Source organism: Seriola lalandi, unplaced genomic scaffold (genome assembly GCF_002814215.2).
Source record: "Seriola lalandi dorsalis isolate HSWRI2012SDOR001 ecotype SW California unplaced genomic scaffold, Sedor1 jcf7180002054519, whole genome shotgun sequence".
Taxonomy (NCBI): domain Eukaryota; kingdom Metazoa; phylum Chordata; class Actinopteri; order Carangiformes; family Carangidae; genus Seriola; species Seriola lalandi.
In genome coordinates, this window is record NW_019525072.1 from 243,235 (window position 1) to 267,470 (window position 24,236).

At 38.7% G+C, this 24,236-nt stretch overlaps 4 protein-coding genes across 4 annotated transcripts; all 4 read left to right on the forward strand.

Annotated features, from left to right (window-relative positions):
- The first annotated feature begins 4,301 nt into the window (after positions 1-4,301).
- On the forward strand, positions 4,302-7,456 carry hsd17b1 (hydroxysteroid (17-beta) dehydrogenase 1). Its single transcript, XM_023413720.2, has 6 exons — positions 4,302-4,413; positions 5,085-5,246; positions 5,325-5,504; positions 5,671-5,764; positions 5,887-6,070; positions 6,749-7,456. The coding sequence occupies exons 1-6, from the start codon at positions 4,317-4,319 to the stop codon at positions 6,902-6,904; spliced, it is 873 nt and encodes a 290-aa protein (XP_023269488.1). The 5' UTR covers positions 4,302-4,316; the 3' UTR covers positions 6,905-7,456.
- Positions 7,457-9,214: 1,758 nt separating this feature from the next.
- Positions 9,215-12,418, forward strand: LOC111660438 (coenzyme Q-binding protein COQ10 homolog, mitochondrial). The gene is made up of 5 exons (XM_023413721.2): positions 9,215-9,437; positions 9,744-9,896; positions 10,372-10,564; positions 11,170-11,271; positions 11,982-12,418. The coding sequence occupies exons 1-5, from the start codon at positions 9,334-9,336 to the stop codon at positions 12,129-12,131; spliced, it is 702 nt and encodes a 233-aa protein (XP_023269489.1). The 5' UTR covers positions 9,215-9,333; the 3' UTR covers positions 12,132-12,418.
- A 914-nt stretch (positions 12,419-13,332) lies between these two features.
- On the forward strand, positions 13,333-14,446 carry LOC111660439 (complement C1q-like protein 2). The gene is made up of 3 exons (XM_023413722.2): positions 13,333-13,599; positions 13,704-13,838; positions 13,928-14,446. Exons 1-3 carry the CDS (start codon positions 13,347-13,349, stop codon positions 14,212-14,214), a joined length of 675 nt encoding a protein of 224 aa, XP_023269490.1. The 5' UTR covers positions 13,333-13,346; the 3' UTR covers positions 14,215-14,446.
- A 388-nt stretch (positions 14,447-14,834) lies between these two features.
- On the forward strand, positions 14,835-23,742 carry arf2a (ARF GTPase 2a). The gene is made up of 5 exons (XM_023413881.2): positions 14,835-14,983; positions 19,435-19,645; positions 19,766-19,876; positions 20,016-20,140; positions 21,596-23,742. Exons 2-5 carry the CDS (start codon positions 19,501-19,503, stop codon positions 21,755-21,757), a joined length of 543 nt encoding a protein of 180 aa, XP_023269649.1. The 5' UTR covers positions 14,835-14,983; positions 19,435-19,500; the 3' UTR covers positions 21,758-23,742.
- The last annotated feature ends 494 nt before the right edge of the window (positions 23,743-24,236 follow it).

Here is a 24,236-nt window from a genome sequence, read left to right on the forward strand (position 1 = left end):
CTCTGTACACTGTATGGCTGTTCAGAACCATTCATACTTTCCACACATCTTCTCCTGTTTCAGCCATGATGATTTTACCAGAGAGAAGCGAGCCCTAGTCCCTCTATGTTACCTTGTGAAAGATACACTGTGCATTTCTCAGGCTCTCTCTTTACACTTTTTTGAAGTAAACCTGCCATATACAATCCATGGTTGTCACAACAGAACGATTTGTCAGAGCCACATCTCTCATCGGTAGGTGGTTTATAATCAAACATATAAAGTTATAGCTCCTTGGTTTGGGTTTTTATCATCCTGGATTAGATTCTCAGAGGAGGGAATTCTTTCAATCTCTCACTCCAGTCCCAGTTGTCCTGTATGCTGGATGGGTTTCACAGAACAGGGGATACTTTCTCCTTACCATATATCCCTGCAACATTTAATATAAGAGTCCTGTGTCTAACGGCAACACACATCAGCACAAAACCTCTCTCAAACGTTGACAGTTTACTTTGGAAATTTACGTAGCAGATATGCATACATATAATAGTGAAAAAGAAAAAATTCTGGGAAGACACCAGAAATAACATGTCTCCAGGCAAATCATTTTCTAAGTAGAAGAGTTGAGAGAATACAGACTTGCATGAATTATTACAGCCATAGCTGAGGAAAGGGATATGGATTAAATGTATCTACTGCGTGATGAGAAGAGAGGCAGAAAAAGGTCACAGACTGTAACTCTACCTCATCAGATGCAGACACATAGTCATAATCACAAAATCCATCAAGTCTAGACCAGAGCAGTCAAACAGTGGTTTTACAAAGTGAAACACAACCTCTCAGACAGGTAGAGGGGAATCAATTTGATATCAGATGGGAAATCTGCAGCAACATGAACGAATTGGCATGGGGACAACATGAGACAAAAACACCAGTAAAAATATTAAGTTTATGTCAAATTTCTGTCTTCTAAGAGACACTAGCCTTATTGTTATTGTAGCATTCATCAGCATTTATTCTGTGACTTTAGAAATTGGCAAGAGTGGTTTCACTGAACAAAATGACGAAGGATAATGTGACCTGCTTAACACACAAAGTCACAGGATCTCAAAATTGGGTTACTTGTCCAATAGATGTATGAAAAATGAGAGTAATTTGGTGTATCATTTCATAATGTGAGTGATCAGGTGGTTTCCAAACTTTTGCCAGACATACCCCCACAGCCATCCAGTATCCTTTCATCGACATCAGAGTCGTGTCCCAAATATGTTAAGTTGAATATTATTGAACTATCAGTGATATGAGAATGTCTTTGGCTGGTTAAGGCTCCATATATGCCACTTGGCGTGGAGGAAGCTGGATATTTCAACCAAATAGCTATTTCAACCATTTATTCATTACTTTTAGCTACCCATTTATCCTTAATTTGCTTCAACCAGTCCATTACACTTACTACCATATCCATTATTGTTAACATTAGCAAACAACTTCAACCATTTTTTTTAGCATTAGCTAACTATTTCAACCATTTATCAATTCATTTTAGCATTAGCTAACTACTTCCAACCATCTATCTGTTATTTTAACTACACTACTAACTATTTCAACGATATATCCATTACTTTTAGCTAACTAACGTATTTTTACTTGTTTAGTAACTATTTTTCATGCGTGCCAGTTGTAACTCAGTATGTAAATACGTATGACTGAGCTACTCCACAATCCCTGGTATCTGCCAAAGAAAGCAGCCTTGGTAAGTGATGTAGAGTATCTTGTTATTATACTCTCATTTTTTTTTTTAGATGAGCAACAAGTTTGAGTCTACCAGATTCAAAAGGCCAAATAAACTGAGTCAGGCAAACATCTCCGATAAATGTAAGATCTGACATAAGTCAGTTCAGTTGAAATGCCTCCAGTAAAATTAGCCTCATATGACTTTGTTGCCAGGTATAGCGTGACATTTCAGGCTCATCATATATACCACAACACGACTTCAGCTGTTTCACTTCTGCTCATCAGTCTCACATGGGACATCCTGTCGAGTACATCTGCTTCTTCAGTGTTATTACAAACCTTGCATTGTGTCTACACCATGCACTTATTACATGTGTCTGTCCTGGAGTAGCACAGCACAATGTGACTGCCTTGGCCTGGTCCTCCACAGGGTGAGCACATGAACAGACTCACACCAGAAAGCTCTCATGCTTTTTTCCTCCTGAAGCAGTAGCAGATACCCTTTTCATTGTTTGCACTGCTGTCACAGTGCAGAATCCATGACTGCTCCATCTCATGCATTTCCCCTTTGAGCACGAGGCTTGCCTGCTGCCTCCACCAGCTCCAACAAACACTTTACTTTTCTCCCCAGAAATGCCACAAAGACACACAGCTGTGCACGTGGGATGTCCTTGCTCTTTCCCCTGAGCAGCTGTAAGGTCTTCATAAAGTCTGTTTACACTCAGTGCTGTGGGCCAAGCTTGCTCAGGAGGTGTTTTAAAGGCTTTTCCAGACCACTGTGCACCTCCACTCGACCTTCACTTGCTAATTACTGGGCCACAGGGACAAGGAAGGCCACCTGTAGCAGAAAGCAGCCCAAGCGCACAAGACCATGGAGCATAGACTAGACCATGCTGTCAGGACAGACTCAGAGAAAATTAATAGATGAAGTGCAGCCCGACAGATGTTTTACTGTTTATAGGTGAGAAAGAGGAATTTAGAGACAGAAAGCTCAATATAGAATCAAATGAACGAAACACTCTATGCCATAAAACACTGAAAACTTGGCAACATCTTAGGTCAAGTAAGTTCAAGATTTGTAACAATGCTTGGGAGTTATAGATATTTGAAAGAGGTTCAAGGCCTGCTGTTATCTGTCCCACAGACTCTGGGAGCCCAGCCAAGCTGATGCCATCTCAAGGGGAGGAATGCAACAAAATGGCAGGAAATTCCTACTTGGTTTGCTTCCATCTGCAGAACAAACTCTTTCAAATCAGGCCTCTGAAATGCATAAAGATGCAAGTGTTTTTTTTTACTGGTCAGAATCTTAGCTGTAGTGCACATGGGATGGTAACCAGTTAAATGCAGAAACAAGATGACAACAAGGCAACAGGAGAGGACAATTTACTGTATATGAGGCATGTTCACCACATAAATATTGCCTCTAAATTGAAGCTGAGCTGAACTTTCATGCAAGAAGCATCTTCACAGAGACTTTTACACAATAATTCATCCAAACCCAGCAGAATGTCAAGTGTTTTTTGACAGCTAATAATACAAAGATGCTACGTTCATGATTACTACTTTTACACAAATTTACACAAAAGACATCTGTACCAAAGAACAAAAGACTAAGCTGTGGTCAAAAGAAAGGCCAACTGTACCTGAGGCTTTGGCGCCACCTAGTGAAATCTCACTCACATGCACATGATGTTAGTGCCCTGTAATTGCACCACAAATTTTCCAGTTGCTCCTATGAACTTGAATGATGGATTACTTGAACTGCATAATAGACACTTCTGGACCTGGGCTTTGGTTGGAATCTCTTTACAATGGGCCAAGTTTCCTCTTAGTTCCCATTCTGTGCAACTACATTTGATTTGCAGATTTGCAGATTTGCAAAGCCTTTGTTTGAAATGTCTAACTCCTTAAACCATGTGATCGCAGTTGACAAGACCTATTAAGATTCATTTAGATACCGAAGCAGATCTTAGTTTAGTTTAGTCTCCTCATCTTGAAACCATTGACCTCCCCGCCCTTTCTCTCCTGTCTCAAAGACTCTATTTTAACACAGTTTGCCCACTTACCAGCTTTATCAGCGCTTTCATCGGCCAATAAAGGCTGTGACATGCAATTGAAAACTCACTGCCGTCAACTGTTCTGAGCCTCTGTTGCCTGAAATATTTTCACTCAACTCAAGCCTGGGAAAAGTTTTTCAAATCAGAAATTGTTTGTGAGCAACATAGGGATTTCCCTCCTCGATCCCTTTAACTGTGCTCCTTGGTGGCCGCTCTCAGCCTCACTCTCTGGATGTTATCAGTGGAGCACTCAGAGGTCAGTATGGCTTTATTCATGACCGAGTACAGGACTGATATCTTGATGTTTTGTTGCCACCTGGTGCTCATGTGAGTGGTGCATGCACACAATGTTTCCCACACATACATAGATAAAAAAAACCAACTATACAAGGTCATGAGAAAAACGGGAGGAGACCATCTGGCTGATAACAGACAGATTTTCACATGCCGCCAACCCATCCCATTGTCTGGCCCAATTCAAAGGTGTCTTCCTCACTTTGCTCCTGCTGCTCTCTACTGAAGCAGAGTATTGGTGAGTCGGGCTCCATGGACAAGAAGGTGGTGCTGATCACAGGCTGCTCCTCGGGAATCGGCCTCAGCCTGGCTGTCCGTCTGGCATCTGACCCTGAAAAAACATTCAAAGGTAACAAGAGCTGACATCTACCCACCATGGTGTTTTTTATGTATTTCCAAGAGAGCTTGCACTGGGTTGATGTTAAGGACCTTTAAACCCCACTGAGACACTCTATAGTATGTAATATTGTGCCATACACTCATGAAGCACTTTATTAGGAACTCCATACCAATACTGAGTGTTGTGGAATATCTTAGTGTGATTGTATTTGTAAGTTGTCTTCTTATTGTAATGGGAAAAATTTTATCCATCATATGTGTGCTCTCATGTAACCTCATTTTAACCTCTTTGTAGTTCAAGGTAAAGGAGTAGTTCTTCATCTGCATTCGGGTTTTGTCTCCTGAGAATTTACAGCTAGATGCCGGATACTCCCAACTCTCAGCTAGAGGCGGATACTCCCACATTTAGAAAATACTGGGATTGTTCTCATTTCAGACTTTGTGGGGACCATTGATCTCTGTACTCAGCCCATTTGCATATGCTAAGTTGAATTAAAACCACAAAGACAGGTCTGAGTCTTTACCTTTTGTAAGGTTTCCACAACACCGGGTAGAGCCTTTCTTTGCTCTCAAAATAGCTTCAGTTCTTTGTGCATGCATGGAGTCCACATGATGTTGGAAACATTCCTTTGAGATTCTCGTCCATGTTGACATGATTGATTCTGTTGATTGGTTCTGTAGTCTATGCCACAATGAGGAACCTGGCCAAGAAAGAGCGTCTTTTAGAGTGTGTGAAAGGCCTGCACAAAGACACCTTGGACATTCTCCAAATGGATGTGACGGACCGGCAGTCAATTCTGGATGCGAGGGACAGGGTTGTGGAGAAACGACTGGACATTCTGGGTATGACATAGTGTCCGTGTGTTGTGATTAGGATTGCAATTTGTGTGTGTTAATGAGCTTTATCCTTACTACTTACAGTGTGTAATGCTGGTGTGGGTTTGATGGGGCCCCTGGAGCTGCAGTCCTCGGACACGATGAGGCAAATTTTGGAGGTCAACATCTTAGGTACCATCCAGACCATCCAGGCTTTCCTACCAGAGATGAAGGCTCAGAGCCAGGGCCGCATTCTGGTCACGGGCAGCACCGAAGGGCTTCACGGTGAGACAAGCAAATGGTTGAGGAGTCACTGAATGTCAACAGAGTTCCACGTGTGCAGTTTCTGTAATGATTTGATTGAAATCATGTAAACAAACCAAATTAAGACTTGATGCCATGCATGACATTGCCAAAATAACCCATCTTGAAGCTTAATGCACTCTCACAGGTCTCCCTTTTAATGAGGTGTACTGTGCCAGTAAATTTGCAATAGAGGGAGCATGTGAGAGTTTGGCCGTCCTCCTGCAAAACTTCAATATCCAGTGAGTTTTAAAGTTCGCTGCATCTTGCACCCTGAGTTTAGAGACTGTTGAGTGTATATAGTTTTTGAACCGTTATTATTGATGACAAGGAGAGATTAGTGACTTCATCCTTCATCCTGCAGTGTCAGTCTCATTGAGTGTGGTCCAGTCAACACAGACTTCCTGGTCAACATGCAGAAGGCGGAGCTTGGGAATACTTCTCTCCAACAGGTTGATACCAAGACAGTCAGCCTCTATGAAAAATACCTGCAGCACTGTGACTCTGTTTTCCAAAACGCAGCACAGGACACTGAGGACATTGTAAAGGTATGTTGAACGATTACAGCAGGTCATAACTGCATTAGTAAAATGTATTCATGAAGAACAGTTAATTTCTGAAATGCAGTTTTAGTTACTTATGCACAGTTTTGTCTGCAGGCTGGCACATAATCCTGTATCTATAGCTTTTGACTTTTTATTTTCAATAAATAAAAAAATCCATAGATTAAAAGCAAAATCTGTATTTTAAATCAATTGATGGGCTGGAAAAGATGTTGATAGTACAGTTAGTTTTAGTTCAAGATTTTATTAATTAGTATATATTAGTATATATATATATGTATATATACATTTATAATCCACTTCATCCAGCTATAACATTAAAATACATCATTTAAATGCATTAATAATAATCATTCAATAATGCAAGAATAAATCACCAACGGGAGCTATTCTGTGTATTAAGTTCTTACTTTCTATACTTGAAATGCTTACTTAATTTTTTTCTGCAAATACTTTCATATCTTATGTTAATGTTTATGTAAATATTTACTTTAATTTTTTTTGAATAATGGACTTTTGTAGTTATATAAAACTACAGTAGAAGGCTAAGAATATAGATATACAGTATATGTAGAACAGGTTTATCACAACAAATATGTCAAATTCAGTGTCAAGATGAGAACAGCTCTACATCTCACTGTTTTGTTTGTTTTTGTGTGCAAGGTATTTCTAGATGCCATCCAGTCACCCAGCCCCACGTTCAGATATTTCACCAGTGGTGGTGTTCCACCTCTAACCCAACTGAAGATAACAGAGCCAGATGGCTCACAGTGCGTCCGTGCTATGAGCAAAATAATCTTCTCAGTTGAGGAACAATAACTGTTACGCATGCAAAGCTCCACTTCATGCACTTCCTCCACTCTTGCTCTTCCTTTATTTTATGTGTAGATGTTGATATTTTGCTGTTTTAGTTTAGATTTCTGGGTTAAAGTTGATGCCCTCTGACTGACTGTTGTTGCTCAACACGAAAGGTCAGTGAGTTCACACAAGGGTGTAACTCAACATTTCTATGTTTTGTATGTCACTTATCAAAAGTTATATTCCTTATAACAAAAAAGGATAAAAATGGAGATTATGTTTTATATTTTGAGTAATACAGCAGCTTTAGCATTCCAGACATTTGATTGTGCGCTCACACTCACACTGGGGGGCATATTTTCCTTGGGATGTTTCTGGACACATTGTTAAGTGAAAACACTCACAAGAATTTACTTATGTAAATTATAATTGGCCATTTTAAGCAAACTCCTAAAAGCATTGAAAGCAATGTGCTTGATTTTTGTATGAATGAATGATACTGAAAGTTGTCTTTCTTTTCTGTTGTTGGCTTTACCTCTTATCTTAAATTTCCCATATAGTCATAAATGAATAAAGTGCTTCAAATGAACTAAACTTGCAGATTGTACTGTGCAGGTGTTCATGTTGTTGTCACCCCTGTGTCTTAACTTTCTCTAAATATTAAATAGTCGAGGTAGGTCTCACAAGGCATATGTCACAAGTATTTATTGTATGTCAAAAATTTATGAAACTACATAATAATCAGGAAATGCAGTATGTGATTGAACCCTTTTTTTTTTTAGCAACCTTCAAACAGCTGGTCTAGTTTGAAAGTGCCCTCTCACCTAGAAATGGATTCTCTCTGTGTTCTCTGGTCCTTCGTACATACTGGAACAAAAAAGAGAGATGGCCTCATTTATTCTATGGTGATTAGATTTCGATATGTCTTGATATGTATTTTTAATCTTTGAAAGGAATCCTTATGGGTCTTTGTCAGACAGGTTTTTTAGAAAAGTAATCAAAAGTGATATTTTGTACACTGGGAGACATATTTTAAATCTACACATACAATTACGTTCATTGATCGCTTGGATGAAGACCTGTCAATGATTAATACATCTGTTAAAAAGCAAGTGAGCTAGAGACGTAGACTTTGACGTCCTCACAAACCAGTGACATCAATAGAGTGACTTCATCAAACGTGTAGGATAGTTAAGTGAATCCCACAAATACAAATAAGCATAAACAAACAAAAAAATCAAATAGAAACACTGCAATTCAAGATGTATGAAATTTAGAATGACCTCTACTAGCCTTCCTTTTCATTAGAAATCTAAAAGAGGTCATTTAAAGTCTATGGACCATTAGGAAATGTCTTTTAAAACTTTCTGAATTGTTGTAAGTAAGTTGTAAGGAGGATTTTAACCAGCTTCAGTTAGGCTTTCCACTGAATCACTGATCTGTTCAAAGTTTAAAGATCAAAGCTTGATCGAGCGCCAGCTGGAACAGTAGCTGTGTAACTCTTGGCTGGGCCGTTAAGCCCTCGAGTATGTTCTCTTACAACCTGAGACAGGTTATCTTGTCTGCACATCGAAGTGTTACGCTTCTGGCCAATCTTTGATAGGATTAACTGAGGTTCTAAAATCCCCCATGAACAAGTGCCCTAATTCCAGTCTGAAGATCCTGAAATGGATCCTGCACTTCCAGTTCTTACTGTGTTACCACACAGCCACTTAGTACAGCAGCAATGAGAGGTGTCAGCCTCTTAGAGTCTGTAGTATTATGCAGATCAATATAAGGAGAGTTAAAGAGTAAAAGCTGTTGTAAAACATACTTATATGAAACTTAGTTTTCCTAAACCTTTCTCCTACTATCAGTCTATGCTTTAAAGTGTTTCAGATAGGTGATCCTCCATTGAACATTGCTACAGTAAATTTTTTCTGTGCAGGTGATGACTTCATTCCAGTGTAGCACCAAAGTCCAGGTTGATCATGTGCATAGCGTGTGCTTGTTGGACTCATCGCTCACTACCTCAACCACACACTATCATGTAGACTTTGGTTTGCTCACAGAAACATCTCAAACCCTGTGTACCCAACTGTCAAACATGTTCAATACTGTGTGTGTCCACTTCACATGAGGAAACAAATGTGTATTTTCTTTTCATTAATATCTGGGTGGCAAAAGTGAACCATTTAATCAAGTCAGTGCATGACTCATATAAGTCCTGAATCACGTGTTCACCTATAACTGGTCAATCTCATTTTTTAAACTTTTTCGACCTTTCTCTCTGATTGGCCAGAGCCAATAGCGCCTCCCGTTACGTCACTACTGTCCTTAATGGTCAAGTGCAGCGACTTGTTCAGTCTGGACATCGTTGAGTGCTGTTGTTGCTGCTGCGGTTAAAAACACCGTCGTCTCTCTAAAGAACTTGTATTAGCTTCTTTTTTTGTGTGTGTGTAAACTTCACAATGGCGAACAAAACGACACCTATTCTCTTCAAGGCGCTGCTGGACATGTCTGAAGTCCACTCCTCGAAAGTTGTGCGAGGAAACACTAAAGGAGCAAATTTCAGGTGAGTCACATTAGGACTTTCCCGCAGAGATGTGTACAGGTAGACGGAATGCTAAGTTAAGTTCATATTCTTCATATTCTTTAAATTTAGTTATTTTATTACTCAGAATGGTAGACTCAACACAGTTTTTTGAGAAAGGTGCAACACTTAGACACTTAACATAAATTACATACGGGGTAAGCTCATAGACTGAATGCACAGGCAAATGCTGAACTGATCAGTCTGGTGGCTGGTACAGGTCCTCCTAAGTGAACCAGGGCACAATTCATCAATGTCTTGTCATGCATACAACTTCCTCCTCCTCAGACACTTGGGATCCTGTGGGGCCCTGGCAGTGAGGAGGAGCAGCCTGCCCCTCAGCCCCGCCACCTCCATCTGCATCCCCAGCCGCAGCTTCATCAACCTGGCTCTTCCTATCAGCACCCGCAGGATGGAGTACACCGAGTGCCGGACATTAGGGTGAGTGCCCTGATGTAATATGTGATAAAACAACTGGAACAAGAAAACAGTAACTCACAAAAAAAAGAATTTAGTTTGACAAACTGAGCAATTTGAAGACATAGCCTTGGGCTCTGGGAAATGATGAATATAAGTTTTCACTATTACTATTACTATCCTTAGGATTTATAGACAGAATGATTAATCAATTAATTGAGAATATTTTGAAGATTCATTTTAATGAAAACAATTTCTAGTTGCAGCCCCAGTTGAGAGCATTATATATTAATTTAAAAAAACACTGAAAATAGAGCTTTGATAAATATTAAACTAAAAAATATGTAAATATAAACCTTAAAAATGGTACCAGAATATGCAAAACTATATATATATATTAAATAGAAATGAAAAACAACTTTAAACTCACAACTCTATATCACCGTAGTAACATCATCTCATTGGATGTGCCTTTGTCTGCTTGTCACTGTGTGCTCAGGTATACTCCAGAGCAGATGTACAAGGTGGTGGCCAGTGTGGACCAGTACCACCACTTTGTTCCCTGGTGCAAGAAGTCTCAGGTGGTGAAGGGACAAAATGGTGACGTCCGGGCGGAGCTCGAAATAGGTTTTCCCCCCATCGTGGAGCGCTACACCTCTGAGGTCACAGTTGTCCCAAACCATCAAGTCAGAGTAAGTCCTGGTCCTGGTAGATCCAGAAAATAATCATTACAAATACATTCTTATTTCCTCAAACACAGAAAATCGACATTTAAGGCTTTAGGTTTTCACATTTTTGAACAGTGAGCAGCCCCCTCGTGCTGCAAAGTCTCTTCTCTTCCCAATGTTTGTGCCATTTTTGGCACCTGGATTTACGTGAATTACTTCCCATAATTCTGCAAATCACAGCTGGGAATTTGGATTTGGATCATCAACAAGACACATATTAGAAGTGAAATGCTTAAAAAAAGGTAGCTGTAATTTGTGTTGAATAGAAAAGTGACATCAATGCAGTGGAAGTTTTCTCTGGACCAGCATGAGCAGGCATTAGGGGAAGTGCAGCTTTCACATTTACATCTCTCAGCTGCAGTGGCTTCCTATCGGTTCCTTCTTATCTTTGCATCATGCACAGGATTGTAGATATAATGTCAGTTTTTATCAACAGATGTCTTTAATCTTGATTCTGGGCTCCTCCAGAGAGCAGAGATGAAAACCGCTTTGTCTGGACTTTGAGACAGGGTATGCTCACTGCCTTTTAGCAATCAATGATAAGTAAATGTTCATTTGTTTTGAAACAGGCTGTGTGCACTGATGGATCCCTATTCAGCCACCTTGAAACAACATGGAGGTTTGCCCCTGGAGCCAAAGACCTACCAGACTCATGCAAAGTGGATTTCTATGTAAGTGTATAAGATTATATTATGTGATATTATGATTAAATTAATATCTGACCCTGAGAGCCACAAGGACATCAGGTCTTTGCAGCACCCACAGTAGTCGGAGATATTGAGACATGGGGAAAAGTAGAATAATGTAAAGAATGGCAGGGAAGAAAACAGTGACAGCAAATCCATGAAATGAACAACCCAGATCAGGTCGCATGTTTAAGGACAGACTAATTCCAAGTCTTCGCTTCTGTACTGTTGAGAGTGGATTACCAACTGAAAGGAAGTGTTGAGTAAAATCTCATTATAGTCTAAATTTAGCCTTGAGTAGCATGCTGGTGTTCCTGGAGGGCTGAAATAGCTGTCAGGGCAGGGAACAGTGTTAAAGAGCCAATGACAGGAGTTAAACCCTAATGTTGGCTCAGATTACCTCAGGATCAGTCAGGAAGTAGTTAGATTTCAATGGAACACAACATTAGATAAAGGATGCTGTGGGAATGATTATCAGTGAATATTTAAAGAAAGTAAAGTCTGACTGTTAAAAAACAACTTTTAAATCAGACAAAGATGTTTTGGGTTGTGATTTTCACCTCAGACAACAACCAGAGAACTGACAGTGATGTGTCTAGATACTTGCAAGCAATCAATTTAACTCATAGGTGAATTAACAACAGTCTATTAAACAGTAAGCTAACATATTTTTCCCCCTCCTGTATCCCCTACAGGTGTCATTTGAGTTCAGGTCCATTCTGCACTCTCAGCTGGCCAGCGTGTTCTTTGACGAAGTGGTGAAGCAGATGGTCAGTGCCTTTGAGTCACGGGCGGCAACACTTTACAGGAACCAGCAGGTGTCACTGAGGAGGCGGTCTACATGACCGCCTCCTCAGTGACACCAGGCGACCCTACCCTCTATCCACATCCACTCGGACCTTTAAACAAACCCTGCCAGCCTGCTGCTCATACCTACGGTCAACACTTGTTTTACACAGGAGACGGGATCTTTTCAGATTCTTTTTGCACTAACTCATATCCTATTATTGAGTTGACATGCACAGGAAATATACTTAAAACTATTTATTTATAAGCCACAAACTAATTTATTTATTTTCTTGTACTTATATATTTATTTTACAGTTAGGAATAAATGCATTGTTTTCAATTATCATTTTGTTTTGTTTTTTAATTCTGGGATAATGTACAGTCAAGTGACTGCTGCTCAGTGCTGAAACATCTAAAAGGGTTCAGAAAAAAGCTCTTGTTGTGTGGTAAACATGTGTCCAAGCATTTCATCTGAAACTGCTTACTCCTTGTTATGTCTGGCCAAAGGTGTGGGAAAAAAAGCATGTGCTTTCAGGACCAGTTGTATAAAGGGAAGTACCACTGACCTCAGTCAATACTTCCTTCCTAACCAGGTCCCTGTTAAAACTGAAATGATGTGGCTATATGCAGCCTATATTCAAAAACTTCATTTAAACTACATTTAGTCCAGTTTTAAAATGTTCTTTTCAGCTGCATTACAATCACCCTCAAAAGATGTTGAAAAATCATTAGACCTATTTATTGATCAATGTCTTGTGTGTTTAGAGGTTAACACAGTTTTCTTTATTTTTATTTACAGCATTTAATGTACGTCATGGTCTGTTACATGTTGAGAAACCTCTAAAAGGAAATGGGATGATTTTGCTTGTGCTTGACCACTTTAGCAGCACAGAATACAAACTACTAGTACAAAATCAATTGCCTTTGCCACAAAGTTGCTTCTGGTTTGCTTTTCTGCTTCCCCATAAGAAGAAGAAAAAATTTACTGGAGGAGCAAAAGTGCTCCTCATGTCTGGAATCCTGGTAAATGTGCCTGAAAATACGAATCAAGTCCGGCCCAGTGGTGTTGTTGCAGAAATTTCTAAAACACACTCTGGTTCGTTGTTTGGAAATATGTGTGTTTTTCCACCAACTAAGACATCAATAAAGAGGGAGGAGCAAGGTTATTTCCCTAAACTGGAATTCCTGGTTTACAGAAGGTCAGATAGAGTATAAAAGGGGAGTGAGAGCAGAGAAAGACTGTACAGAGACTGAGATTCACAACCACGAGGATGAAGAAGATTGTAGTCCTGTTTGTTGCGCTCACCTGCAGTCTATGTGACGTTCAGGTTAATGAAAACAATGATAAAGTCCATCAGTGCGGAGGATCATCCAGCTGCTGTAAAATCTATTCCCTCACTTCCATAACCCACCTGGGAGCAGTGGAAGAGAAAATCACAAACATGGCAGAAAAAATAACACTCCTGGAGGCCAAGTTGCAAAACACTGAAAAAGAAGTCGTGGAGCTGCGGAGCCTTACTGGAGGTGATATAGAACAAATGGTTTTATGGAACACAATAATGGAATGTAATTCCTCCGTGTATAAATTCTTACCTCTCGTGTGTTTGTGGTAATTTTTATGTTCTCAGGCACACCTCAGGTGGCCTTTTCTGTAGCTCTCAGGGATTCTGGCTCTGGAGACATTGGACCTTTCAATACTGCTATCGCTCTGCAGTACAAGAGGGTCTTCTCAAACACTGGCAGTTGCTACAATCCTTCAACAGGTAGTGTATTTCAGGGGGAGAGAGAGAACCCAAATGAGGGAAGAACCCATGAAATTTAAATCCTCTTTTTATTCCCCTTATTTTGGCAGGCATTTTCACAGCAATGGTCAAAGGAATGTACTTCTTTCGATTCTCAATGTTCAACAACTTAAGTCCTGTTCCCAACTCTGTTGTAAGCCTCATGAAGAACGGTCAGCGGCTGGTCTCTGTCTGGGACACCTCAGGTTCTGACATCAACGACATGGGCAGCAATGCTGTGGTCATCCCCCTCGAGCTGGGAGATAACGTGTATGTAGAGCTCCAGGCAAACAGGATTGTCTATGATGATAGCATGAACTACAACACCTTCAGTGGTTTTCTACTCTTCACTGTGTAATTTAAACAACGTGATTTCAGGTCTGCATGGCTCTTCATGGTTTTACTGTAGAGGAAATATCTCAGTGTTCATACTGCTGAGTGGTAGCTTGGAAAGTGGAATCTGTGACACCATCTGCTTTGTATGTATTTAGCTGAACAAACAGCAAATTTGGAGAGGTTAATTTTTGAGATGGGTTACTGTATTAGTTACGTCTGGGTATCAAATAAATATCAAGCTTGAATCTTCTTAATTCCATTTGGTGCCCGTGAGTTTTTCTACAATGGCATTATTGTTTTCCACATGTACACAGATACAATTAATCTACCCTTGAACAATAGATTTGGCTGTGCTCTGGGCCAAATTTGGCCCGGCCTTCTAGAAATCATTTGGCCTAAATGAAACATCTGCAATAAGAAAAGAAAAACTGAATGTTGCTTGTAAAGAGGTGTTGTTGAAGACTGAAAACACACCACATTAAATCACAAGTATAAATATTCCGTATGATACTGTATAGTTACATTTTTCTCAAATAGTATTAAAAATGCAGGTGTTAATAATGTCACCGTATCTCAATATTATTTCTTAAGCCACACTCCATACCACTTGCTGGCAGTAATGCACCGTTTCGATGTTTGCAACCGTCTTTAAAAAAAAAAAAAAAAAAAAAACACCAGGAAGAAGACGAAGAGGCTGACGATGACGAAGAAGAAGAATACGACGACGCCGGAAAACGCCATTTTGTTGTTGAGCAGGAGAAGCGAAGAAGGATCGAGAAGCATTAGTAAAGGTACAAACATTATTTAAAAACATTTACTATCCGAGTGTCATAGATGCAATTTACATTTTGAATAAGGGAAGAGACAAGCGTGAACAAGTTAACGTCTGCGTGGTTACAGATGGCTGTAAGTCGTATAAGCTTGCAGTTCAGTTCGTTAGCTGTTTCCTTAGCAGTTTAACTCTAGCACAGCTTAAGAAGTTTTAACATTAGCTCGCTAACTCTGCTCTTAAACTATCAGTAGATTTATCAACCGTTGTAAGCCTTTTACGTATGGTGTTACTTATAAGCTTTGATAATCTAATATCGTTAGTGACATCCAAAACAAAGCTAGGCTATGCTAGATTTCCTGCTGCATGCTAACCGAAAATTATTATCACTTACAACAGCATTTACAACACATAAGTGTTGTAAGAATTAAGATTAAAGCTATATTAAACACCTAACATTTTGTTTTATGGTCGCTGGAATTAACTACACAAGTCAAGTGCAACCTTAACTGAAGGCAGTGCGAAATAGAAGATGCATTCTTTTTAAATTAAATACACAAAAATATGTGTAAATTAGCATCACATACGTCTATACAAAGACAGAGAGATGCTGATGATGCTAAAAAGAGATGCTCCAATAGCTCATTACTTTTAACTTTACATGTAGTACTTAAGAAAAAAAAGAAAAAAGATCCTGTCTGGTTTAAGTTGTCCGTCAGAATAATACCCCTGACTTATTCTAATACTAATTCTCCAGTCCAAGTCGAATTCCTCTTGCTGTTGAGTGCACATAAACCAGTCATTCCTGTTTACTTAAAGAAGCATTTACTTAACAGGACTTCCTCGTTCATCTGAGACTGGACGATAGCCCCAACCCTAGATATAGATAGTAGAATGACGTATGTCTTTTTGAATTGAATTTTATCAGTACCGAAATTAATTCTTGCATCGATACTGGTAAAAAATAAGCAAAACCAAAAACGATTTTATTTTATACTTTGCATGCTTCCAGGGATGCACGGAATATATATATATATATATATATATATATATATAAATTTAGTTTGATTAGGCAGTTAATCACTTAATTATAAAAATGTCAAAATACTGAAAAATACCCCATCATGTTTTCCCAGAGTTCAAGGTGATGTCTTCAAATTGCTTGCTTTGTCCAATCAGTCCAAAAACCAAAGTTTTTTTTTTTTTTTACATTTATGTAAAACAAAATAAAGCAGGAACAACCAGCATGTTTTTTTCTTGATTCATTGGCTAATCATTTCAGCACTATATAATTCTGCTTCTCAGATTTTTCTGCTTCTGAGTTGTTGTTTATCATGTGGACCGATGGAAATCTTTTCTTTGTTAATGCTAACAAGTGTTGAGTGACTTGTCTTGTGTCTTGTTTTGTCACTTTGTTTTCTTCTATCGGTGGTCTTTAATGTACTTCTCAAAGAGTTAAGGATCAATGGCAGCTCTTCTCACTGTCATAGGTTTGTTCTTTAGTCTCGGGTGTGACAAACCTCATAGTGCTTCATGTCTGTAATGTCAAATACACAGTGTTGTATTTGTGTCAGCTGATACATAATTGGTGTTGCCTTATTAGACCTTATTAGAGGTTTATAGTTTTTGAGAAAACTCTGTAATCCATACTTGTATCTTGCTACCTGCCCACAGATGTTAACTTTTGCTTGGGAATATTTTGGCTATCTTAAAACATAGTGTTGTATCCAAGGTCTTAGAGTTAGAGTTGGTGAGATTTTTATTAGCTGATAAAACAAAATACTTTTATAGAGTGCGTCACTGAAAAAGATGTTTTTCTGAACATGGAAGTTATAAGTTGAATCTGAGTTGAAGTGATTGCACAAATTTGGTCATATTACTATCTTACTATACTATATTATTATGAAGTGCTGTTTAAGAAGTAGAAACTACATTAGTGCTTCTTGTTTTTGGTACATGACTGATTTGGTTCTCTTCAAAATTCTCAAATCGATCAAGATTATGAGGCCCACTGACTATAATTTTGTTTATCCACCTATTAAAACTGTGGATGGACTGTTAAAATGGTAACTTGCTGCTGCCTGCAGTCACAATTATAAAAAATAAAAACAGTCTTTACTCATGTCTGGTTGTTTAATGGAAACATTATTGGTTAGGATTTGTCCACTGGTTAGGATTTGTGTTTATTGGCTTTGCAGCATGCCTGCCATATGATCAGCCTCAGCTGCTGGTCACAAGTACATACTGTAGCTGTGAAGGTATTTTGAAATGCTCCATAATGGAGTTCACACTAACAGTCAGTATTCACACAACCAGCTCTTCAGCAGCTGTATAGCTGGATTAAAGCTGCTTTTCTTTTTTTATCCCTGAAGATTTAACAACATGGTTGCCATTACCTACAGCGGACTAGAAACGATCAGTCGATTCATGGATTTTTTGAATGTATTTGAAACAATTTTGATAAATAGTTTGATTCAGTGGTTCTCAGCTTTTGGGTTTTGACCCCCACAAATGGTGGCAAGATAAATCTGAGGGATTACAAAATGATTTTCAGGATAGGAAAGCAGAAAAAAAAAGATCTGAACATTTTTTTCAATCTTCTCTTTAAGCTTTGCAAGATATTTTAGATCTTCAGGTTTCCAAAAAAATTGTCATATAAAATGAGGAAAACACTAACTTTTTGGTTGAACTAATCATGTCCAGTACCAAATATATGCGTAAAAATAGTGAAAATAATTAGAAGATGAATTAAACTAATTATAAGTTGCAGCCCTATAGCAGACAAAGTGATGTGATGTCAATATTCCTATTGTAGCATGAGAATTTGTAACCGTCTAAAACATGAATAGTGAGCAGCAGATCTTGGTGCCAGTTCCTCAGAACTGAAACCAAACAAAAGGGCTTTTCTCTAGACTGGACATTTTGCATTGTCAGCCAACAATCATCAGCGATATCAGTTTCTTTTCTGACAAAAGATGCAGTTGTCCACAATCCAACACTACTAGAGGACATGTTGTTTTCTTAGTTTCTAACTCTTGCTGTTCCTGAGCTGGAGGAATGTGCTTTCTTTTTTATTTACTGGTGCTTATCTCTACTGTGCTCGCCACCTGTAAAGACTGTATAATACACAGCTGAGCAGAAGAAGCTGAGGCACTTTGCCTCTAGTTGTCAACAGACAGTGTATAAAAACCTTAAAATTATTGGGTAAAGGCTGAAGAAAACATAACAGATATATGATTTACAGCATTTGATCACTGAATTACTCCTGGACCTCATTGATTGTTTATGTCTGCAGTAATTTTCCTGTCATGAAGTTTAATATTACTAGTAAGGTTGCAGGATTTGCAGCATGTTTGGGTGAATAGACATATAATGTGATTATTGTTCAAATAGAGCTGTAACATTAAGTCAATGAATCATGTGAGAATGTGAGAATTTGCTGTTTGCCTTAAATTATAATAAATGGATTCTCTTTGGATTTTGGACTGCCAGACCAAACATCACACTGGTCACAAGTAAATCTTGATTGCCATTGTTCACTGTCATAGATCATACAGTTATCATGCAATTAATTACTTTATTGAGCAAATAATCAGCAAATTAAGAAACTGTCAGTTGCAGCCCTGAAGTAATTTACCAAAACACAAATTCTCCAATGAAAAGAATTGCATTAATTTAAGTTTCACATCTTTGTAAATTAAATATTTGTGCAACATCTAGCCCTGGTTCATGACCTCCTGCCTGTGATGACATGTCAGTCATAAATGGGAATTTCACTTTAATATATTGACATTCAAATGACTGCTTTTCTCTGTCACTGCCAACATATAAAATAAGAGGTAGAGAGTGAGCACACAGCAAAGACAAACTTAATTGTATTAGGTCATTCATTTCTGTAATATAATTACATGTATGTGAATGCTGTTTTTTGGTATTTCAGTTATGTTTATGAAATTAGAACTACAGGCAGGAGTCTGGCGATGTCATGTGACAATAGTCTCACATGAATGGGGTCAAATGCAGGTTGTGCTCTTTTTCACAATTGTGCTTATTCCGCTGACCTGTGACAGAGGCTTGGCAAACTGAAGTCATAAATGAAGCAACTTTACACTGCCTGAGTGGCTGACTCACCTCTACTTTTCTGTTTGATTAATATCAATATCATATTGTTGGTTTATCTTGTTTACCTCAGCAGTTACCATCACCAGCTTGTTACCATCTGTTACTTGCCTTTTTAATTTTTTTTCATAAAAGGGTGAAGAGGAACTTGAGAGATAGCAGAAGAGCTTTTTACAGTCATTAAAATGTGCATACACATTTGAATTTGGTTTTGAAGGGGCGGTGTTGAGGAGGTGTTGACAGCACTTAAGCTTTCTGTGGCAACATTGCTAGCGACAGTATATCTAACAGACAGACAGCATCAGCTTTGAAAGGTGGAACATTAACTCTTTGATAATCTCTCTGTCATTACAGTGTGGTGCAACTTTTTTAGAGACGTGACTGCTCGATATCCTTTTGTCCTTCTGCGGGTGAGCCAAGATGGGGAATATTGCTAGCCTGTTTAAAGGGTTGTTTGGCAAGAAAGAGATGAGGATCCTGATGGTAGGACTGGATGCTGCGGGAAAGACCACCATCCTGTACAAGCTCAAACTGGGAGAAATTGTTACCACAATCCCTACCATTGGTGAGCCCTGTCTTGCATCTTCATGAGCTTAACCCTGAGTGACTGGTACCTTGGTACTGATGTGAGAACTCAGACATTTTTAACTTGTGTCTCTCTTTGTTTTTTTCCCCTCATCCACAGGTTTTAATGTAGAGACGGTAGAATTCAAGAACATCAGTTTTACAGTGTGGGATGTCGGTGGTCAGGACAAGATCAGGCCACTCTGGAGGCATTACTTCCAAAACACACAAGGTAATAGGCTTCCTAATGTTTCCACATCTCTCAAAGTCTGTTGCACAAGGATTAGCCCATTGTTGGTTGAATCCTGCATTACACTTGTAGACCTTTATCCATTTCTATACAGTAAACCATGCCTTTTTTCAATTTTCAGGCCTTATCTTCGTAGTAGACAGTAATGACAGGGAACGAGTCGGTGAGGCAAAGGAGGAGCTGATGCGAATGCTGGCTGAGGACGAGCTGAGGGATGCCGTGTTGCTCGTGTTTGCCAACAAACAGGTAAATTTGTGTCACTGCTCTTAAAAGTAGAAAAGAAAAAAACAAAATCATTAGACGGATAACTTGGCACCAATCAGCTGATCTTAGTCAACCAGACAATTTACTAAACAGGAGATTGGCCCATTGCCATTTGATGGTTATGATCAAAGAAAACCCCCATTTATGAACCCATTTGTAAATACAAATTATTTCTTTTCTCAGTAGGTATGATAATTGTAGATGAGAATTTAATTCAATTAAATTGATCTTATCTGTACATTATCCCAAGAGAACATGCAGATTGAGATCTGTTGTTTGAGTTGCAATTTAATTTTCACAGTAAAGAGTTAAATATCTATATATGATAACACAACATAATAATTCAAAAAAACAAAAAAACAACCCAAGTGGTCATATCTCTTAAAAGATGACCAGAAAACAGTCATATAATTATTATGATTCTTTTTTTTTTTTTCATTTTAGCTGTGAAATTTATGAACTATAATTGTGTCATAAGCAGAGATTATATTTATGTGAGTTGAAACACTCAATTAATTTTAATTTAGAATAAGTTTAGAAGCTAAAAGTAAATTAAATCTGCTTAATTGCGCTTACATCATCACTCAGTCTAATTGCATTTACTCATAATAACTAGTTGTATAACAACTATGGAAGAGTGGAAACTGGAGACATGGTGGAGCACAGTGTGGAATAAAATGACACCAGTAGCAACAGTAACAATGCAGGGAGACACATAAAATAAGACATTTATGCATGAATCCGGGCTCCCAGTGTCACACTGGGATGCGTACCAACACACCCAGCTCATGTAACTGCAGTCACACAAGTTCTCAAAAGAACCAAATGAGCTGATATTACAGTTTTACTTTTTACCTTTATAATTCTAAAAAGTTATAATGAGCCAATAGTGAGTAATCAACCTATGCCAGTGCTCCTTCCTCAGTATGAACTCGATATATCTCACTGTGCCACAATGATTATTTTCTCAAATAATCGTTTGGTCCAAAAAAAAAGTGTTGTTTTATCTGAGCAAAACATGCAAAATACTCAGAGATATTCAGGTTACGGTCATAGAATAAAATATTCACATTTGAAACTAAACAACTAATCTATGATGAAAATATTAACTTTATTTTGATGGATTAATCAACTAATTGTTGCGGCTCTAGCTGGAACTACTTAACTCTGGCGAGACGCTCATTCAAAAACTTTACAGGCTTGTGCAAATTTCAGTTATATTGTCGTTATAAGTCATGACTGTTGTGAATTTTATAAAGCTGCATTATTACATTTTTAAAATGGTGATTAATAACACTGATATAGATCCAGTATATTGAATCAGTCACCTGCTTCTGATATTATTAAGCAGTTGGTGATTGCAAGTGATCTATGCAAACCTTAACAGGGAATTTTTCTCTTCTTGTTTATTTACTATTGCATGTTTTCTGCTTTCAGGACCTGCCCAACGCCATGAATGCAGCTGAGATCACAGACAAGCTGACCCTGCACTCCCTGCGCCAACGTAACTGGTATATCCAGGCCACATGCGCCACCAGTGGAGATGGTCTCTATGAGGGTCTGGACTGGCTTTCAAGCCAGCTGAAAAACGCAAAATGATCCATCTCTCCCCCTCCTGTCTGTCATCTCTGTCTGCAGTGTAATGGGAGACTGCACTGGTCCTGGTCTCGCTCACTCCTCTTCTCCTCTCTTTCCTCTGAAGAGTTGGACCATTGGCCAGTGCTCCCCGCTCACTGCATCTGTGTACTGTATGTATGTTTGGATGAGTATTTTTTTTGGAAGAATGAATGTATGTGTGAGCCGAGTGGGAGCAGCCCTGCTGTGCCTTGACCACAGTTAACTCTTAAACACCTCCTCCCACTTCCAATGTCGGCACACCCAAAGGTACTGGTTTCCATAAAGCAAAAGACAACACGAGACAAGTCATCTGTCAAGAATTTTTGTTAAAAAGATAAATATGATTTGCATCTTTTAGCGGCATGAAGGCCTTTATGATAACTGTTTATTCACCCGTGATATTTGATAAAATAAAATACCTGACATCTAAGATCAGTTCAGATTATTTTGAAAATTGAGATTTTGCAGATTTAAGTTTCAACTCCTACAGCAAACACTGGATGTTTTGTTGATTCTCTTATAGTTATTTGAACTCTCAAGTCCATATCCTGCATCAGCATCAGTCCCTCCTCCCTGACCCTTTCATTAGGTCTCTTATTTTACACACACAGGCTTAAGAAGATCTGTCACAGCTGTGTCTGGAAAAGGCAATAAATGTAGTCAGCGCATGTTTACATATACAGAGGTGTGTTGAGTGTAGCTACAGCATCATTGGTGGATGTGTGTATCCTCTGGGTGCTGTGTGGGTTTCAGCTACATCCAGTCCATTGGAACGACGAGGCCTTTTTTTTTTTTTTTTTTAAGAGTTGCTCCCACTCTGGCTTTTTATTTACTGATAGTCTTATTTTCGCTTGTATGTAGTTCTTTTGGTTTAGGGTCTGTACTCTATTTTATTTTATAGTTTTTTTATGTTACTGTTGATGCATGCATGACCTGGTTTACTTCAGCATGAGCTGACATGCCAGGTGTGCAGTGTTTCGAGTAAAATGCTCTCGGGACCAATTGGTTGGATTCAGGAATGGCTCATTGTGTTTGGTTCAGCTATGGATTCGCCCGCAGAGCGTGAAGTCGCCTCCTCTGTTGTTTTCCGGAGGGCACACACGCTCTTGACCAAATTGTCAGTGTTGTGATAGACGGTACAGTTGATCTGTAAGTGTTTGCTCTGGCCTGCTGTATGAATCAGCACTGTAAATGCCTCCTCAATGCTTCAGGCTGTATGGTGTTTTCCCTGCATGTATCCAGGGTGCTTCTCCTGGTGTTATTTACATCGTGTCCCTGTGATGCCATTTGCATAACCTCATCAGCTTGCACAACACAGGCCTGTGTGAAGAAAGCAGTTTATCCATCAGCCTTTGCAATGAACCCATAGACAATAACTCTCCCCATTGCTCTACACCAGCAGACAGTTAAAATGTGCACGTGAGAATGTTACCCTAGATCAGCCAGTAATAGAATAGTTTCCCACACATGCATTGATCCCAAATGCTCCTGCAATTAATAAGAAAAAATCTTGAACAGTGCACACCCATTACTGAGTGAAGATGACTTTAAGGTCACAATATCACACTGACCTCTAAAGGGAAATTCACTTTCCCTCTTTTGTTTTTCTATAACTGGACATTTAGATGTTTTCTTGGAAAGTTTGAGTAACTGAATGACTAATCTTTTGGGCATTCTCCGCCCTTACGTTATGGTATTTCCTTAAACATCCGTAGATTTCATAGATGCATTACATAATCTGGTATGCAGAAAGAAATACAAATGTATATAATATTCTGTAAGAAAATGTATTTTAACTTGACATCGTCCACCTACCCTTGTTCAGATGTGAAGCTTTAATTTTCAAGACCGTTTCTGTACAAATAACAAGGTATGTGCATATGTATTTCTTAAGTACCTTTTATGCTTTTTTAAACTCATCTTGTAACATCTGATAAATGCACTATAATAAAGAGATCTCTATTATACATCTGCATTATTGCCCTTCTCATTTGCATAACTTAAAAATGAATTTCAGGGTGTTCATATCAGAAATGCATTAATTAAAGTAATGAATAAAATACATTTTAGGTAGCAAACATCACATAGAAACTAAATATTCAAAAGAAAGAAAATGACTGATGGTTAATGTAAATGGATTTGAGTCACAGTGTGCAGTCATACCATACACCATAAAAGCTCTGATTAACTAAAAATGATATTCATTCGTCACTTTATTTTCTTAACCTGATAGCATGTTTTCTGTTTGAGTGTGGATCATATCAGCCATTTCCTGTCAGAAATCCACATATATTTAATGCTTATCAAAGACCTGACAGGTGTCAAGAATGTGAGTTGCCTTTCGGATCTTATTTTCCTGCTCAGTCAAATGTGTAAACATGACACTTTCACCTTCCTCAGTGTGTTACCTGTCAGTCAGCAGGCTCAGAACCATGCAGATCTGTCCTCAGAGATGATTTTT

What these genes read in the sequence shown, in the direction of transcription:
- hsd17b1 (XM_023413720.2), top strand. Translation starts at nt 4,317, where the DNA reads ATGGACAAGAAGGTGGTGCTGATCACAGGCTGCTCCTCGGGAATCGGC. An exon ending in CTGCAAAACTTCAATATCCA is followed by an intron (nt 5,765 to 5,886) that starts GTGAGTTTTAAA and finishes TTCATCCTGCAG; the next exon opens with TGTCAGTCTCATTGAGTGTG. An exon ending in ACACTGAGGACATTGTAAAG is followed by an intron (nt 6,071 to 6,748) that starts GTATGTTGAACG and finishes TTTGTGTGCAAG; the next exon opens with GTATTTCTAGATGCCATCCA.
- LOC111660438 (XM_023413721.2), top strand. Translation starts at nt 9,334, where the DNA reads ATGGCGAACAAAACGACACCTATTCTCTTCAAGGCGCTGCTGGACATG. An exon ending in ACTAAAGGAGCAAATTTCAG is followed by an intron (nt 9,438 to 9,743) that starts GTGAGTCACATT and finishes CCTCCTCCTCAG; the next exon opens with ACACTTGGGATCCTGTGGGG. An exon ending in CATGCAAAGTGGATTTCTAT is followed by an intron (nt 11,272 to 11,981) that starts GTAAGTGTATAA and finishes TATCCCCTACAG; the next exon opens with GTGTCATTTGAGTTCAGGTC.
- LOC111660439 (XM_023413722.2), top strand. Translation starts at nt 13,347, where the DNA reads ATGAAGAAGATTGTAGTCCTGTTTGTTGCGCTCACCTGCAGTCTATGT. An exon ending in GCTGCGGAGCCTTACTGGAG is followed by an intron (nt 13,600 to 13,703) that starts GTGATATAGAAC and finishes TTATGTTCTCAG; the next exon opens with GCACACCTCAGGTGGCCTTT. An exon ending in TTGCTACAATCCTTCAACAG is followed by an intron (nt 13,839 to 13,927) that starts GTAGTGTATTTC and finishes TTATTTTGGCAG; the next exon opens with GCATTTTCACAGCAATGGTC.
- arf2a (XM_023413881.2), top strand. Translation starts at nt 19,501, where the DNA reads ATGGGGAATATTGCTAGCCTGTTTAAAGGGTTGTTTGGCAAGAAAGAG. An exon ending in TACCACAATCCCTACCATTG is followed by an intron (nt 19,646 to 19,765) that starts GTGAGCCCTGTC and finishes CCTCATCCACAG; the next exon opens with GTTTTAATGTAGAGACGGTA. An exon ending in TTACTTCCAAAACACACAAG is followed by an intron (nt 19,877 to 20,015) that starts GTAATAGGCTTC and finishes TTCAATTTTCAG; the next exon opens with GCCTTATCTTCGTAGTAGAC.